This window comes from Saccopteryx leptura, chromosome 12, assembly GCF_036850995.1.
Source record: "Saccopteryx leptura isolate mSacLep1 chromosome 12, mSacLep1_pri_phased_curated, whole genome shotgun sequence".
Taxonomy (NCBI): domain Eukaryota; kingdom Metazoa; phylum Chordata; class Mammalia; order Chiroptera; family Emballonuridae; genus Saccopteryx; species Saccopteryx leptura.
In genome coordinates this window covers 13,505,232-13,525,043 of record NC_089514.1, presented here as the reverse complement: position 1 = coordinate 13,525,043, position 19,812 = coordinate 13,505,232, and the positions used below count along the sequence as shown (strand labels likewise).

Genomic DNA, 19,812 nt, shown 5'->3' with positions numbered 1-19,812 from the left:
TGTGAGCACCCGAAACCTAGCCTGAACCCTACCTGGAGCAGAAGCTCTCTGACACACACAGGGCACTGAGCACCCGACACCTAGCCTGAACCCTACCTGGAGCAGTAGCTCTCTGATACACACAGGGCACTGTGAGCACCCGACACCTAGCCTGAACCCTACCTGGAGCAGAAGCTCTCTGACACACACAGGGCACTGTAGCACCCGACACCTAGCCTGAACCCTACCTGGAGCAGTAGCTCTCTGACACACACAGGGCGCTGTGAGCACCCGACACCTAGCCTGAACCCTACCTGGAACAGTAGCTCTCTGACACACACAGGGCGCTGTGAGCACCCGACACCTAGCCTGAACCCTACCTGGAGCAGAAGCTCTCTGACACACACAGGGCACTGTGAGCACCCGACACCTAGCCTGAACCCTACCTGGAGCAGTAGCTCTCTGACACACACAGGGCACTGTAGCACCCGACACCTAGCCTGAACCCTACCTGGAGCAGAAGCTCTCTGACACACACAGGGCACTGTAGCACCCGACACCTAGCCTGAACCCTACCTGGAGCAGAAGCTCTCTGACACACACAGGGCACTGTAGCACCCGACACCTAGCCTGGACCCTACCTGGAGCAGAAGCTCTCTGACACACACAGGGCACTGTGAGCACCCGAAACCTAGCCTGAACCCTACCTGGAGCAGAAGCTCTCTGACACACACAGGGCACTGAGCACCCAACACCTAGCCTGAACCCTACCTGGAGCAGTAGCTCTCTGATACACACAGGGCACTGTGAGCACCCGACACCTAGCCTGAACCCTACCTGGAGCAGAAGCTCTCTGACACACACAGGGCACTGTAGCACCCGACACCTAGCCTGAACCCTACCTGGAGCAGTAGCTCTCTGACACACACAGGGCGCTGTGAGCACCCGACACCTAGCCTGAACCCTACCTGGAACAGTAGCTCTCTGACACACACAGGGCGCTGTGAGCACCCGACACCTAGCCTGGACCCTACCTGGAGCAGAAGCTCTCTGACACACACAGGGCGCTGTGAGCACCCGACACCTAGCCTGAACCCTACCTGGAGCAGTAGCTCTCTGACACACACAGGGCGCTGTGAGCACCCGACACCTAGCCTGAACCCTACGCTCCCATCCCAGCTAGAACCCCAGCAGAAGGTAGAAAGGCCTCACAAAAAAGAATCCCCAAATATGTTGTATGACATTTTCCTATGGCTTACGTTTTTATAGCATTTTAAACTTTCACTCACATTCATAAAGACTGTTAAAAATCATAAAGTCAGTAAGAGTTTTAAACTGTAAGATTTTGTTCTATTTAAAAAAAGCGGGAATATCAGTGTTCTAGAAAAACACTTACTTAAGCAGATGAAATTAATCAGAAATGATCACTTCATAGAAATAGGTGACTCAATTTGTAAATGTTGACAGTAATGCTCTAAAAAATTTTTTTACTCCGGAGTGAACAGAATATAAATGTGGCTGAACCACTTTGATGCTGTGCTACTTTGTGGGAATTTACTACTTGGGAATTTATGCTTGCTGATACCAATTTTCCCTTTCACCTTGCAAAGCTCAATAAATTGTGGCCGTTTTCTATACTCTATTAGAGAACAATCCTGTCATTTTGAACTAGGTCTGTAAACCATGGAGAAAAGACAACAGCAGAAGCAATCATTTTGGGGACTTTCAAACCACTGAGAATCTTTGTAAGATAAACTGATAAAATCCAATGCTATGAAAATAAGCAATTCATTAATACAATCTGATGGTATCAGGAACATATAGATCTTTGCAACAATTAAGTAAAACTAGTGAGCTCCTGTTTTGCGTTCAAATATGATTTTACATACATATATTACATACATAAATATATTAGAAATAGTAATATACAGGGAGTTTTGGGATAAAATGTTTAAAAGTTTCATCTTTCTAAATATTGTTTTTATCATAGTGGATCAAGGCCAACGAATAGAGAAAATCTACTTATTGTTTCTGCTTTTAACATTTTTATTTGGAGTTTTATCACTTTTCATTCTTTCTTTGATAAATCACTCTAGTAGCTAGTGTATACATTTCATTCAATTCATTTGATTCAACCAATTTTCATACTGTTCTTTATTAACAGGTATTTGGAGTTGGACTTCCACAAGCACTTACCATACAAAATCTCCATTTTAGAATGGCAAATGATCATCTAATAAGAGTTCTGCTAGGAAAGTTATTTGAGGAATCATCAGAGGATACATCACTATGGCGAGAGCATCCTGACCAGTGATGTAAGAAGCAGAATGAAACCTGACCAGGTGGCACAGTGGATAGAACGTTGACCTGGGATGCCGAGGACCCAGGGCTGAAACCCCCAGGTTGCAGGTTTGAGTGCGGGCTTGCTAGCTTGAGCACGGATTCTCACATGATCCCAGGGTCGCTGACTTGAGCAAGGGGCCACTGGCTCAGCTGGAGCCCCCAAACAAAACATGTATGAGAAGCAATCAATGAACAACTAAAGTGATGCAACTATGAGTTGATGCTTCTCATTTCTCTCCTTACCCTCTCTCTCTCCCTTTCTCTCTCTCTCTAAAAAAAAAAAAAAAGCAGAATGTAAAATAAACAGACACAGATAAAGAGGGAAATTTCAGTACAGTATAACCTAAGTTCTTCTAGGCTTTTACTTTTTTACTATATTTTAATTTATATCCAGAACAATAAACATAAACGTCTAAAGATGCACATGCACACTAATGCTCCAATCCTATTGTCAACACCAATTAATTCTGCATGCAATTTTGGTTCCAGAAATTTATATTTCTTCTTCCATGAAATTAGTCTAGAGGGTGGACATGTAAACAAGTTACTAGTAACCAATTTTTAATTATGATAAGCGACCCATAGCCTAAAACTGGCTACAATATAGAAATAACAGCAACTAGTTTCGGTATATATTATGTTTACTACCAGTTTTATTAAAGCTTTGTACAGAAACGCTAAGCTTACCATCTTACATTCAATTTTAAAATGTAAATGGTACAGGATATTGATAAACCAATTAGCACTGATGCAAAGCACAGTCCTCTTTCATCTCAATTACAACCTGACAACTTAATAGGTCAAGACAGTTTAACATCTGAGACAAGGGCAATTCAATAAAACAACAGCATCTTGATATGGTAATTAAGAGGAAATGTGAATCCGTTACTGTGTTTTAAAAAATATCTCAAGTACTTTGGCTCTTTTTATTGCTTTTATCATAAACTGTGATATGAAACACCACTTTAATTTGTGGTATACTTGGTACGTAGTTTGGGGAAGTGTGTAAAAAACAACTGAATAAAGCATCTTGCTCTTTAAGATTTTCTAAAGTAAGAAATACATATTTATTATATTCATGAAATCAAAACATTAAAAAATTAATTAGGTGATTAATCATATAGAGCATTCCTAACCCCCCCAAATTATAGGCTAACATTAAGACATTAACCTTAAGCATTCTCAGAGATGATCATTGCAGGAAAAACAGCATTCCTGAATCACTTTAAGCAAAGTATGAATGCCACTTTATATTAATGTAAAGCTACATCCTCAGTGCGAAGTGGGAACACCCCAGGCAGGTTGAAATGAAAGGGGCACACATGAACTGCGTGAGCTGCAGAGCTCTATGAATGCTGTCCATTTTACCCAGGAAATACACAACCAAGGGCCCTGCTAGCCTAGATTTGGGGGACTGTATTTAAAACAGATACATAAAACCAGTCACGTGGTAGCATCACACTTGAATTCACTATCCACTAGAACCATGTTTTATACAAATTTGTTCTGTACTGCCAAAGTATGTTTAAATTTTATAGTAAAAGTGTTTCTTGCATTTCAACGTAATAGTAGAAATGGAACTTCCACATAAAAAGAATAATGTATTGAATAACTTCGAATATACAGCGCAATACATTTTACAGCTATGGCAAAGACTATTCACGCACTCCAGGGTCCTACTGGTCGTCAAATAAGCAAAGTCTATTAAATATTAAAGTTCAATAATGAAGTACCTTCAAAATGTTCCTGGATAAACTCAGGTATCTCTCATGAACATTTTTTTTCAACATCAGAAAAATTAAAAAAGGAAAGCTCCTAAAAATTGTGAGTACATGAAAGTGTACTGTTCAACAAACCTGATTCCAAGATTCATAGCTTCGGCGGTTCCAATCATACTAATAGCCAACAGCATGTTGTTGCAGACCTTTACAGCCTGCAAATAAATTGAGTACACGTTAAGTATCTTTATGTTCAAGTTATAATTCACAGGAACTTTTTCTTCCCCCAATTCCATATGCTTCTTTCTAAAAGTAGGAGCATTCAAGAGCCGATTCCCTCTGATGGGGAAAGGGACCCGGCGCTGCGAGCTTCCCTCTGGGACTAGCATGCTCTGTGGGGCCAGGGCACGGGGGCCGGCGGTACCTCCTCCCCTGGGCAGAGCCCCACAGAGCTCCTCCTGTGGGCTCAGCAGGATGGGGAATACTGATCTGTGTGGCGTGGCCACTCTTCACGGGAGGAGGCTGACATTCTCATTGGGGAAACGGGAAGAACACACTGGATGAGAAGGCAATGAACAAACAGACGGAAACAGTGCGTGTAGACTGGATGAGAGAGGGATAAGACAGACAGCAGCAGGTCAAAGGAACAAGTTCTCTGAGGGCAGAAGCAGACAGTGAGACCTGAAACTGACTCTCAGAAGGCCGGGCAGGATTTAGTTAGGCAAAGAGAGAAAGGAGAAGAGAAAAGGTAATGATATAAGACAGATTGGAGACAGAAGAACACGCATGTTCCTGAGAACAGGAAGAAAAGTGACTCGTGTGTGTATGTTTGAAGGAATGGTGAGAAATTGAATAGTGAGGTTGGGGCGGGAGCTAGGAGAGCCAGGGAGAGGGTTCAAGTCTGCCCTGATAGGAAAGGGATCTCTGCAGCTTCAGGGTGGGGAGGAGCTAGGAGAGCCAGGGAGAGGGTTCAAGTCTGTCCTGATAGGAAAGGGGTCTCTGCAGCTTCAGGGTGGGGAAGAACTGTGACGACACAGCACGCTGATGGGGTTGGTTTGGCTCACAGTGTTGGGCAGAGGGGTGAGGCCAGGATGCAGAGATCCACCAGGCCCCTGAGCATAAACGAGGTGTGAGACGAGGAGAGAAAGACTGGGCCCGGTCAGGTCTGGTCCGGAATGGACAGACTGTCCGCGTGAGAGCCGCTGCGGCAAAGATCAATCCAACCAGAAACACCGACCAGACAAGGGAGTGGAGGCAACAGACACACCTGAGGTAAGAGTCGGAGTCAGAGGGCACCAGAGGCAGGCAGAGCGCTAAGAGGAGTGGGAGTGAGTGTGAGTGTGTGAGCGGGAGTGGAGGCAACAGACACACCTGAGGTAAGAGTCTGGGGTCAGAGGGCACCAGAGGCAGGACAGAGTGCTAAGAGGAGTGGGAGTGAGTGTGAGTGTGTGAGCGGGAGTGGAGGCAACAGACACACCTGAGGTAAGAGTCGGAGTCAGAGGGCACCAGAGGCAGGCAGAGCGCTAAGAGGAGTGGGAGTGAGTGTGAGTGTGTGAGCGGGAGTGGAGGCAACAGACACATCTGAGGTAGGAGTCTGGAGTCAGAGGGCACCAGAGGCAGGACAGAGTGCTAAGAGGAGTGGGAGTGAGTGTGAGTGTGTGAGCGGGAGTGGAGGCAACAGACACACCTGAGGTAGGAGTCTGGAGTCAGAGGGCACCAGAGGCAGGCAGAGCGCTAAGAGGAGTGTGAGTGAGTGTGAGTGTGTGAGCGGGAGTGGGAACGTCTTAGGTGAGAGGGACAACCAGATGGATTTCAGAGTTCTGAATTTTCATTCACCTCTATCTGACTAGAAGTTGATGTAACTTATTTCTAAATGAAAACTATTTGATACTCAAGAAAAAGATCAAAGTGCACACATCTACCTGACTATACTACAAACAGAGCTGTAGCAAGTCATTAGAAAATGAGAAGGAAGATCATAGCAACCCAGGCAACAGGAGCACTACAAACAGCAACGGTTTTAAAGTTGATTTCAGGGGTCACTGGGATGATAGGTCAAAATCTGAGTGATGGAACTTGATATTCTTTTTGTAAGTTAATTGATTGACGTCTGCTTAATTCCAACAGGAATGAGGGAAAATCTAAGCAAACAAAAAGTGCACAGATTGAACACAGTAAGGAGGAATAAGACGATGGTGAGGAATAAGAAATACCACGCGCTGATTTCACATCGCGAGTCAGGGTTACTAACGTGACGCGTACCTGCCCGGTCCCGACGCCGCCGCAGTACACCACGTTGGAGCCCATGCAGCCCAGCAGCTCCTGGGCAGCAGCAAACTCCTCTTCCGCTCCTCCCACCATAAACGTGAGGTTCCCGGACCGAGCAGCGCCCACACCTGAATGGTTTAGGATAAAGGGACAGTAAAATCAGAGACAATCCCCAAACCAAGTGAAAACATCTTGCTTCCAAGTTATACTTGTCGGGCATGTGCAAAGTTTCTCCTGGGATGTTTTAATAATCAAGCATCACATAGGGTGATCATAAACCAAAAGGGACTGACAGATTTAATCAAACTCTCAATGCATCTTAAATATTTTGGCACAATCACGGCACAAAAAATATGGGGATTTGAAATGTGAATTTTATCATTCCCATGCTCCTTTGTTCTCCTAAGAAACCTGTTCACAGTAACAGAGGTTTACGGAAAAGGTCACGGTGCCAGGGCCTGCATGGGAGCCGGCAGGAGCTTACTGCCCGAGTCTGACGTGGGTCTCGGCCACTGGCTTGCTCTCCACACCATCTACAGATGAGATCTGCAAAGACAGAGACCCGGCTCTTTCTCCCATAAACAAGCAGGCATTTCAGTAAGAAAACGGCTGCTTATACACACTGATTAATTACTCTGATGTGCACTTTCCAATATTATTTGATTTTTCTTTTCCCTCCTGCTATCTACCTTTGGGCAATTCATTCCTAGTGCAATGAACAAAAAGAAGAGATAAATTTTAACATTGGTTTGGCTACTCCTTAGCATCTTTTTATAAGAGTCTAATGGCATGTTCATTAATTTTTTTTTAAGATTTTATTTACTGATTTTAGAGAGAGGAGAAGGAGATGGGGATAGAAGTAGGAAGCATCAATTTGTAGTAGTTGCTTTTCATATGTGCCTTAACCAGGCAAGCCCACGGCCTTGAACCAGCAACCTGAGCATTCCAGGTCAACACTCCATCCACTGCGCCACCACAGGTCAGGCAGCATGTTCATTAATTGAAATGACTGAAGAAACAACTTCTAATTTAGCACGGAAAATATGGCCTGGACTTATTCTAAAGGGGGGGCGCTTTAGTATCTATATTTTTATTAACTATAAAATAAAACCAAGAGTGTTACTGTGTTTTGTATTAGAGACATCTTAATTTATAATTTTCAAGTTACGTTTGTTCACAACTAGGAAAGTATGTGAAAGAGCTGTATTAGTACAATTTGTGCCTTTCGACTTATTTTATAGTACAGCTAGGAACAAAGAAACCCTAATTGTCTGCACTATGTATCAAATCTGGCCATTAGAATGGACAGCTGCAAGTAATGGCCTACTTTTGAATTTAATTTATTCAATGAAATACACAGTTTTCATACATAAAAAGTCCAACTGAGGAGGAGAGCTCTATTTCATTCAAATTGTGAATATTTTGCAATTGCCAAATCAAATAGCCTTTCTATTTTACAGGTCATGCTATTTTTAACTAATTATTAAAACCAAAAGAAGTCAGTATTACACGTTAGCCAAACAATTTTGGGAGAGGGAATACCCACGTTATGAAAGCTCAAGATGCTCATACATACGGCTAAATTACATTATTTCATAATATTTTCAGACATACTTTGGAACTGATTATGTACAAAACCCCAATTTTAACAAAGGCTTTTAATTAGCCAATCTGTGTCACCTGAACATTCTGGTAATGTTGACATTTAAGTCATCGTTTCTAATTTACTTCACCAAGATGGTAGATCATTCATGTTTTACAATTATTTTTCTCAATTTCTACAGCCTTTTTTATGCAAACCACATAAGCACCCTTACTTCTAATCCTGTTGATGTGACCTAGAGAAATTAGGTAGACAATTGAAGTCAAAGTTTACAAACAAATCCAGCACTATCTATCACAGATCAACGGCTTTGCATCTAGATTACAGACCGCTAAATAGCTTCAGAGTCATTCATTAAAGGAAAAATTAATGCTGACAATGGTTCTTAGCTGGTTAATCTTTTGACAGGTGTATTTCCTCACTTGTTCAAACACATATTTCAAAAAGAAGAAATAAGTTACTTAAGCAAGAGAAGACCATAAAAGAAAGAATAATTCATCTTTTAATTCACAGGTCTATGGCGTTTCCACTCTCTTTTACTCTCAATGTGGTGGTATAATTATTTTTGACTATCATAACCTACATTCCCACATATGGGTCTGACTATACTGGGTAATTCTAGAGTTCTGGCATCCCTTGGGACCAAATGCTACCTTTGCATACATATTCCTCTAACCAGACAACAATACTAAGCCTGGTCCCACTGCAAAGGCCAAATTAAGACCTAAATTATCCTAAAAAAAAAAAAGTAACCATTTTGAGCTTAGAAAATAACATCTAGAAAGCTGGAACTCTAAAGCTGTATAATACACCTTATAGATTACAGAAGACATTGTATACATTTTAATGTTATCAATAATAAACAATAACTAATGAATGTATTACATTGCCATGTGATTTTAAAGAATTCAAGCCCACTTGCCAAAACAGAAAAACATGGAACACACACACAGGCAGCTGTTAGGATATTGGGAGAAGTATTTATTTTACCTTATATTTTAGTAATTGTATAGACAAACTCAAAATACACTCCAGTGCTTAATTCTATTACAACATTTACTGCACCTTATTACAATCTTTGATTTTCTTCCCTGACTCTTCCATTACACTGTAAGCTCTCACAGGTCAGCACAGGGTCTTGTTTGTGTCAGCATTCCCATCAGCTATCACGGGGCAAGATGCAGGCAACAGCTGGGTGTTCGGTCAATGAAGTTCGGAGCACGGTTGAGGAGTCAAGGATCCAGAGTGGAATGCCTGGTTTGGGATATGCCACTTGCTGGCTGTTATTATAAACAATTCACTTAACTGCTCTGAGTCTCAGGTTATAAAATGGGAAACACATTAAATAGCTTCTTCACAGAGTGGCTGTGACTACATGAACATACACCGTAAAATGTAAAACGCTATTTGAATGTAAGGTCTCACTACATACTTTATAACCTGAGCTGGCAAGGTGGGACTTTTATCTTTACCTATATAATGCCTCGAGTCCTTTCAAATTTGGTGATCTAAACTGCTGTCCTCTCTAGGACAATTTTAGCCTTCTGGCTAAATATCAGCTGGCCTGAGCTGACCCTGTTGACAAGGAAGCAGGCTGGCGCAGGTTAGGGAACACTAAAGTAATCCACAGCCAGGGACGTTAAGAGTACAGGGAAGAGACTCATGGACGCAGATAAAAGTGAAGTGGTTACCTGGGGAGGACAGTAAAAAGACACAGATATACGGTGACGGAAAATGATTCGACTCTGGGTGATGGGCACACAACACAATTAATAGTTCAGATGCTATAGAGATGTTCACCTGAAACCTGTACTCTATTGATCAATGTCACCCCATTAAATTTAATTTCTAAAAAAAAAATTACAGTGAAGATCTCTTGTGAAACCTTTCAATGGCGGCATAGTACATGGGAAAGTGACAAGAAGGCTGCACTTGTTTGGTTTTTATTACGCAACAAAATGAAGCTACTAAGAATCAAGCCCTGTGGGTTACGGGTGAACACCCTATGTCCCTGCTGCTGAGAAGGTACACACCTGGGATCCAACCACTTCTCTCCTCACCCAGCACTACCACCCCGGACTGAGCCATCACCGGCTCTCGCCTGGATTACTGCAACTGCCTCCTTCTTGGTCTCCCCTCAGCTCTTGTCTACAGTCTATTCTCCATGCAGCAGCCAGAGGAGTCCTCTCAGCACATAATCTAGTCTAGTTCATGTTTCTTCCCTACTCTTGAGCCTACAAGAGCGCTGCACCCTCTCAGTATAAAATCCAAAGTCCTGGCTCTGGCTGGTTGGCTCAGCGGTAGTGTTGGTCAGGCGTGTGGATGTCCTGGGTTCGATTCCCAGTCAGGGCACACTGCTTCTCTACCCTTTCCCCTCCCCCCTCCTCTTTCTCTTCCTCCCTCAGCCATGGCTTGTTTCTAGCACACTGACCCCAGGCACTGAGGATGGCTCCATGGGGCCTCTGCCTCAGGTGCTAAAAATGCTCAGTTGTAGGAATGGCCCCAGACGGAGGTTGCCGGGTGGACCCCAGTCAGGGCACATGTGGAAGTCAATCTCTCTATCTCCCCTCCTCTCACTTGGAAAAGAAGAAATAAAAAAATCCAGAGTCCTCCACAACCCCACCTCTCCGGTCCACCTCGTTTCATACTGTTCTCTTTCCACACTCACAGCTTCCCCGCCGCCCTGGCCTCCCTGCTGCTCCTGAAACAGCTCAGGGACAGTCCCACCTCGGAGCCAGGCACTTGCTGTTCCTCTGCCTGTTAGATTCTGTCCCTAGATATTCGTGACTTGTTTCCTTCACTTCATTCAGGTTTCTTCCCAAAATTCACCTCTTCAGAGAGGCCTTGACTGACCAATCAAATAATCTACAAAAACACTCCATCACTATCCCCCTTTCCTGCTTCAGTTTTGCTCACAGCATTTATTACCTACCTCCTGCTTATTTAAATGTATCTCCTTATCTGTTTCCAGTCTGTATTCCCCAAGTGAACCAGCTCGGTGAGAGCAGTGAGTCTGCTGGTCCATCCGCCCCACTTTCATTCACAGGGTCTGGTACATAGGAGACGCTCAGTAAATACTGTGTTTGTTCAGAGAGAGAGAGAGAGAGGCAGCAGTGACGGAGGGACAGGCCCGGAAACGGATGACTGCAGTGCTGGGTGGTGACTGCTCTCGCGGAGACACACGCAGGCGCCGAGGACTAGACACAGAGCACTGTCACGCTGGCAAGCGATTAGCTGCTCCTTGACCTAAGTTTTTCCATCTACAATGTGAGGCAACTAAACAAGATTATCACTCAGTTACTTTTAAGGTTTTGAAATTCTGTAATTTGGGATTTTCAAGTTTATATACATCCACTTCCCTACATTTATCACAGTAATACAAAAAACCAAGACATATTTCATTTTATACAAATAATATACAAATACTTCCAAATTAGGGAAAAGAATCAGAAAATGAATCCCCCCCCCCCCCCATGTAACTACATGAATTAAATCTAACAAGACTATAAATGCTTGTGGTTGCCTTTAATGTTTTATTAACCCTTTCCTGGGATGATGTCTCCAGTGTTTCTCTCATGACCCTAGAATCAGGACCATTAAACTCATAGGTACGAACAAATGAAAAGGCCAGTCCAAACCATTCAAAATGGGTGGCTGACCACCCTTCCTCCTTTTAAAGTGATAGACAGCTATCACTTCTCTTAGTAGTCTGTTTTGATTTCAATCAACCTTCTAGTGGAGAAGTACTTTCAATCTAATTTAAGCCTCTAAGCCAGTTTCCCTCCCCAACCCCTCTTCCAAAAAGGTACCATAGGTTGACCCTGCTATGGAAACGTTCTTCCTTCTTTCTTTCCTTCGACTCCTACTTGGACTTGACAAAAAATCTGACCATTTAAAATCCATTCTTCAATGATTCTCAACCCTGAGAATGAGGAAGAAACAATCCTCGCCCTCAAAAGTTTGAAAACTAGTGTCTGTGACAGCAGTGCGGTGTGTGTGTATTTATGTGTATACACAGAGATGGAAGAAGAGACAATTACACACACAATTATAAAAATAAAAGAGAATCATGCTACAGGAGAGGTATAAATATAGTTGTACAAAGGTTCAAAAAAAAAAACAAGAATCTACTCAGTGCCTTTAACAATTTGTTAGATCTTTGTGTTAGGTGCAAAGATTCAAGGAGTAGGCATATTTTCTGAATCAAAAATTAGGCATCAGGAGAATATCTGAAATACAACTATTCCAGAAAGTCCAAATGTAAGGTCATGGTAGGTATAAAACAGTCTTTGCCCTCTAAAGGTCTAAAGTATAATTAGGGGAAAGAGCCATTTCCTCAGAAGAAAATGCACAAAGGTAACATCATACACCACGTGTCGGGGGCATGAGGACAATCTCCCCCAAATCCCGATCCCCCTTCCTTCCATGTTCAACCTCCATCATTACAAGAATAACGAATTCTCAGAAAGATAAAGGGTGAAAAAGGAAACAAAAAATTTTCTTCAGAGAATAACAGTCTTGCTGTCAACTGTGGGTAGGCTTGTGAAAACTTTGATAAGACTATTGGTATTCTGAATCCATCTGCAAACTGTGTTCATAGCAGTTTAAAATAACATGACCCGAGCAGATAATTTTGTATGTATTAGAAGCAGAACTAAGTTCTGTCTGTTTCCTACCTCTCTTCACAACAGATCTGAGCTTGTTTATTAGAAAATAATCAGAAAACTGAAAATCAAAAAGAATAAAAATGAAACCACAAAATTTGACACTAAATTTCAAATGCGGATCTAAGTAACTTAGAAGCCTTGGCAAACGTTATTTGGGAGAGGAATCAAGCAGCCTCAAGAAAAACATAACTGTTCCTTGAACTGAGTTACATGTTTCAAAATATTCTCCTTTGGAACTTAATGCAGGAGACAGTAAATGAAATCATAGACAGTGTGCTTTATATTTTTACATCAAAAGAAGTTACTTTTTTTTTTAAACATAAACTGAGTTAAAACTCAGTTCCTGCTTTTATATCCTCTTCTGGCTAATCTTAGCCTTGTACCTATAATACAGGTCAAGATTAGCCCTAATCACCTCATTCTCATGTTTATGCTTATGGGTCTCCCAATCTGGGCAGTTTTATTCGATATAAGAACCAAAACAGTCTGAAGTCTCAGATTATGCATCAACACACACACACACACACACCAGCAGCTGAAGACATTAATTCACTATTACCCACCATTTCTATATGGTCTCACAGTTCCTATTTTTTCCATTAAGTACAAGTCTTTCTGAAGTACTTGCCTGTTTGTTCCTTTTTGCTACATAACTCACTGTATCTTTCCTTCTGTTTTAAGTCATAAGAAGCAATAACTTTTCCTTCTATCTCTTCAAATGATTTCTGATTCATTTTTATTTTTCTTGTTGATGAACTCGAACCACTTCCCTGGTTTCCACATTTACCCCTGCGACAAAAACTACGATGCTGGGAAGACAAGATGGCACTGGAGTAGGCGGACGTACCAACATCCACCTCCCAGAACCAAAGTGGATTACAAACTAATTTTAAGAACTATCATCTGGAAAAACCAACTTTGGACTAAACTAAGAGGACTCTTCAACCAAGGAACACTGAAGAAGCCACACCGAGACTGGTAGGAAAAGTGGAAATGCGGAGAGGGTTGCCCAGCTCCCTGGAACGAACAGCAGCCAGGAGAGACTCGCGTGGTGGGAAGTGAGTTTAGCAGAGAGGGAAGGGTCCTAAGCCCCAGGAACAAAGCCCCAGCCTGCAGCCCCAGAGCCCAGAAGAGGCGTAAGGACAGTATTTAGCTGGAAACAAGTCAGGATACTGTTTGTGAGAAAGAGTCTGATTTCTCAGACCCAGGATTCTTCTTAAAGGGACTGCGCAGAACACCTCTCTCACAACCAATCACCCGGGGCTCCGGGGGACGGGGAGAGAGGAGAGTGCCGGAGTAGCAGGAAGAGAGTGTAATCTAGGAGGCACAGGGAGAAACATTTTGGGAGACAGCCACCCTAACCCCTGGGACGAGTCACTCCCCAAATCTGAAGTGAATATTTCCCCTGGAAACAGCAATACCAGCAAAGGAAGCAGGACACCAGCCAAACAAACTCTCCCGCAGCACTCAGAGCAGATTCGCTTAGAAGGAGGGAGCTTTCGGGACTACAGTAGTGAGTGTTAGGGTCTAAGCTGCAGCGCCTGCACCCCACACAGCTGAGGGCTCGCCGGAGGGCAGGCAGTGGCGGGACGCGGAAGTGCAGTTCTGTTGGAAAGGGCGGAAGCCTGCTGGCCGCCACTGAGGCCCAGGTGTGAGTTTGGTCTTGCCCAGCTGGGGAGGAGTAGGCATGCAAAAGCCTGTAATCCAGCCTGTGGAAGAAGGGCGGGAACCGCGGAAGGGGTGGAGACCAGCCCTTGAGCAAGGGCGCAGGAGCTCAGCCTTGCCCCACCCGTGGAACTGAGGCTTGTGGCCTGACTTGGGAGCTGGCTCCTCCTGCGGGGGTGGAGCCAAAAGCCCAGAACAGGCGGAATTCCACTACTGAGCTGAATGTGGGCATGCAGTCCTGCCCGGCTGGTAGAGCCAAGGCTAGCAGCCGTTCCACCAGTGGGCTCCTCCTGCAAGGGCGGGGCAAAAGCCCGGAAACAGGCAGAGACCTGCAGCTGAGCAAAGGTGCTTGCCTCAGGGCCGAGCATAACGCCACCCACAGGGGCAGGGCAAAGGCCAAGGCCACCAAGGTTTGTGCACCTGAGCACGTGATCACAGCCACTCCCATGAAGGAGAGGTGGAAACCACAGCAACAGCCCCAGTGGGCAGGCACCAGCAACGCCCAAACCCAAAAACCCTAGGCAGCAACAGAAGAGGGGGTGGCGGGCCTGCAGACAGACCATACCTAGGGAACAGAGGCCATACCCAGTGGACTCCAGTGGCCAAAACCTTCCTTTACACAGAGAAAATGCGAAGGCAGAGAAATGCAACACAAATGAACCAAGAGAAATCCCCAGAAAAGGACCTAAATGAATCAGCTATAACCAAATTACCAGATGCAGAGATTAAATTAACAATTGTAAGGATGCTCAAAGATATTAGAACACCAATAGATGGTCATTACAGACACCTAAATAAAGAGATAGCAAATATAAAAAAGGACATTGAAATAATAAAAAAGAATCAGTCAGAAATGACAAATACAATATCTGAAATAAAGAACACAATGGAAGGAATAAAAAGCAGGATGGATGAAGCAGAGAATCGAATCAGCAAGTTAGAGGACATGGTAAATAAAGGCACAGAAGCAGAGCAGAAAAAAGAAAAGAAACTCAAAAAGTCTGAGGAAACTCTAAGAGAGCTCTGTGACAACATGAAGAGAAATAATATCCGCATCATAGGGGTTCCTGAAGAAGAAGAGAAAGAACAAGGGATAGAGACTTTGTTCAAGCATATCATAGCTGAAAACTTCCCTCAATTAAAGCAGGAAAACATCTCATATGTTCAGGAAGCACAGAGAACTCCATTAAGGAGAAACCCAAAGAAATCAACACTAAGACACATCATAATTAAAATACCAAAGCTAAGTGATAAAGAGAAAATATTAAAAGCTGCTAGGGAAAAAAAGACTATCACCTACAAAGGAGCCCCCATAAAGATGACTTCTGACTTCTCAACAGAAACACTTGAGGCCAGAAGGGAATGGCAAGAAATATTCAAAGTAATGCAGAACAAGAGCCTACAACTAAGAATACTTTATCCAGTAAGGCTATCATTTAAAATTGAAGGAGAAATAAAAAGCTTTACAGACAAAAAAAAAACAAAACAACTCAAGGAATTCACTACAACCAAACCAAGGCTGCAAGAAATGCTAAGGAACCTGTTGTAAACAGATCAAAGGAGAAAAAGAATATAGCAAAAGAGGAATACAGTTTTAAAGAATAAAATGGCAATAAACAATTACATATCAATAATAACCTTTAATGGATTAAATGATCCAATCAAAAGACATAGGGTAGCTGCGTGGATAAGAAAACAGGACTCATACATATGCTGTCTACAACAGACACACCTTAAATCAAAAGATGCACATAGACTGAAGATAAAAGGATGGAAAAAAATATTTCATGCAAATGGAAATAAAAAAAAGCTGGGGTAGCAATACTTATATCAGACAAAATGGACTTTAAAACAAAGACTATAGTTAGAGATAAAGAAGGTCACTACATAATGATAAAGGGAGCAATCCAACAGGAAGATATAACTGTTAAAAATAGCTACGCACCTAATATAGGAGCACCTAAATATATAAAGCAGACTTTGATGGATTTAAAGGGTGAGATCAACAGCAATATTATAATAGTAGGGGATTTCAATACCCCATTGACATCATTAGATAGATCCTCAAGAAAGAAAATTAGCAAAGAAACAGCAGATTTAAAGGACATATTAAATCAACCTGATTTAATAGATATCTTCAGAACCTTTCACCCTAAAACAGCAGAATATACATTCTTTTCAAGCACTCATGGTACGTTCTCTAGAATAGACCACATGTTAGGGCACAAAAGTGGTCTCAACAAATTTAAGAAGATTGAAATCGTATCAAGCACTTTCTCTGATCACAATGGCATTAAACTAGAAATCAACCACAACAGAAAAACTGAAAAATACTCAAACACTTGGAAACTAAATAGCATGTTATTAAATAACGAATGGGTAAACAATGAGATCAAAGAAGAAATTTAAAAATTCCTAGAAACAAACGATAATGAGCATACATCAACTCAAAATTTATGGGACACGGCAAAAGCAGTCCTGAGAGGGAAGTTCATAGCATTACAAGCATACCTCAAGAAGCTAGAAAAAGCTCAAATAAACAACTTGACCCTACATCTAAAAGAACTAGAAAAAGAACAGCAAGTAAAGCCCAGAGCTAGTAGAAGGAAGAAAATAATAAAGATCAGAGCAGAAATAAATGACATAGAGACTAAAAAAACAATACAGAGGATCAATGAAACCAGGAGCTGGTTCTTCGAAAAGGTTAACAAGATTGATGTTAACCAGACTCACCAAGAAAAAAAGAGAGAGGACTCAAATAAATAAAATTAGAAACGAGAGTGGAGAAATAACAACTGACACAGCAGAAATACAAAATATTCTAAGAAAATACTATGAAGAACTGTACGCCAAAAAACTAGACAACCTAAGCCCTGGCCGGTTGGCTCAGCGGTAGAGCGTCGGCCTAGCGTGCGGAGGACCCGGGTTCGATTCCCGGCCAGGGCACACAGGAGAAGCGCCCATTTGCTTCTCCACCCCTCCGCCGCACTTTCCTCTCTGTCTCTCTCTTCCCCTCCCGCAGCCAAGGCTCCATTGGAGCAAAGATGGCCCGGGCGCTGGGGATGGCTCTGTGGCCTCTGCCCCAGGCGCTAGAGTGGCTCTGGTCGCAATATGGCGACGCCCAGGATGGGCAGAGCATTGCCCCCTGGTGGGCAGAGCGTCGCCCCATGGTGGGCGTGCCGGGTGGATCCCGGTCGGGCGCATGCGGGAGTCTGTCTGACTGTCTCTCCCCGTTTCCAGCTTCAGAAAAATGAAAAAAAAAAAACAAAAAAACTAGACAACCTAGATGAAATGGACAAATTCCTTGAAACATATAACCTTCCAAAAATTAATCTGGAAGAATCAGAAAACCTAAACAGACCAATTACAACAAATGAGATTGAAACAGTTATCAAAAAACTCCCCCTCAAAAAAGTCCTGGGTCTGATGGCTTCACAAGTAAATTCTACCAAATATTCAAAGAAGAACTAACTCCTATCCTTCTCAAGCTATTTCAAAGAATTCAAGAGGAAGGAAGACTTCCAAGCTCATTTTATGAGGCGAGCATAATTCTGATTCCAAAACCAGGCAAAGACAACACAAAGAAATAAAATTATAGGCCAATATCCCTGATGGATTTAGATGCAAAAATCCTCAACAAAATATTAGCAAACTGGATCCAGCAATATAGGAAAAAAATCATACACCATGATCAAGTAGGATTTATTCTTGGAAGGCAAGGCTGGTACACTATTCACAAATCAATCAATGTGATTCATCACATAAACAAAAGGAAGAAGCCTGACCAGGCGGTGGCGCAGTGGATAGAGCATCAAACTGGGATGCCAAGGACCCAGGTTCGAGACCCCGAGGTCACCAGCTTGAGCATGGGCTCATCTGGTTTGAGCAAAAAGCTCACCAGCTTGGACCCAAGGTCGCTGGCTCGAGCAGGGGGTTACTCGGTCTGCTGAAGGCATGCGGTCAAGGCACATATGAGAAAGCAATCAATGAACAACTAATGTGTCGCAACGAAAAACTGATGATTGATGCTTCTCATCTCTCTGTTCCTGTCTGTCTGTCCCTATCTATCCCTCTCTCTGACTCTCTCTCTCTCTCTGTCTCTGTAAAAAAAAAAAAAAAAAGGAAGGAGAAAAAAAACCACATGATAATTTCAATAGATGCAGAAAAAGCATTGATAAAATCCAGCACACATTCATGATCAAAACTCACAGCCAATATCATACTCAATGGGCAAAAATTAAAAGCGATCCTCTTAAGATCAGGAACAAGGCAGGGGTGCCCCCTTTCACCACTCTTATTCAACATAGTTCTGGAAGTCCTAGCCACAGCAATCAGACAAGAAAAAGAAATAAAAGGCCTGCAAGTTGGAAAAGAAGAAGTAAAACTATCATTATTTGCAGATGATATGATATTGTATATAGAAAACCCTAAAGTCGCAGTCAAAAAACTACTGGACCTGATAAATGAATTCAGCAAGGTGGCAGGATATAAAATCCTCAGAAATCAGAGGCATTTTTACACACTAACAATGAACTGTCGGAAAGAGAAATTAAGGAAGCAATCCCCTTTACCATTGCAACCAAAAAAATAAAGTACCTAGGAATAAATTTAACCAGGGAGATTAAAGACTTGTACTCGTAAAATTATAAAACATTGATAAAGGAAATCAGGGAAGATACAAACAAGTGGAGGCATATGCCGTGCTCATGGTTAGGAAGAATAAACATCATTAAGATGTCTATATTACCCAAAGCAATTTATAAATTCAATGCAATACCGATTAAAATACCAATGATTTATTTCAAAGATATAGAACACATATTCCAAAAATTTATATGGAACCAAAAAAAAACACGAATAGCCTCAGCAATCTTGAAAAGGAAGAATAAAGTGGGAGGTATCACACTTCCGGATATCAAGTTATATTATAAGGCCACTGTATTCAAAACAGCCTAGTACTGGCATAAGAACAGGCATATAGATCAATGGAACAGAACTGAGAACCCAGAAATAAACCCACAGCTCTATGGACAACTGATATTTGACAAAGGAGGTAAGAGCATACACTGGAGTAAAGACAGCCTCTTTAACAAATGGTGTTGGGAAAATTGGACAGCTACCTGCAAAAAAATGAAACTAGACCACCAACTTATACCATTCACAAAAATAAACTCAAAATGGATAAAAGACTTAAATGTAAACCGTAAAATCATAAGCATCTTAGAAGAAAACATAGGCAGTAAGCTCTCTGACATCTCTCGCAGCAATATATTTGCCGATTTGTCTGCACAGGCAAGTGAAATAAAAAACAGGATAAACAAATGGGACTTTATCAAAATAAAAAGCTTCTGCACAGCTACAGACAATAAGAACAGAATAAAAAGACAAACTACACAATGGGAGAATATATTTGACAATGCGTCTGATAAGGGGTTAATAACCAAAATTTATAAAGAACTTGTAAAACTTAATACCAGGAAGACAAACAATCCAATCCAAAAATGGGCAAAAGAAATGAATAGACCAGGGGTCTCAAACTCAACTCAGCATGTGGGCCGCAGAGCAAGAT

The 19,812-nt window shown here is 42.3% G+C and overlaps 1 protein-coding gene across 2 annotated transcripts in view; it reads right to left on the bottom strand.

The window, feature by feature from the left end:
• HIBADH (3-hydroxyisobutyrate dehydrogenase) overlaps nt 1–19,812 on the bottom strand; it is a 107,849-nt gene that overhangs the window by 10,633 nt on the left and 77,404 nt on the right. For both annotated transcript variants that reach the window (XM_066354111.1, XM_066354112.1), the window contains exons 5-6: nt 6,303–6,436; nt 4,179–4,255 (exon numbers count right to left, since the gene is read on the bottom strand). In XM_066354111.1, coding sequence (XP_066210208.1) covers nt 4,179–4,255; nt 6,303–6,436 — 211 coding nt within the window. The remainder of the gene's footprint in view (nt 1–4,178; nt 4,256–6,302; nt 6,437–19,812) is intronic.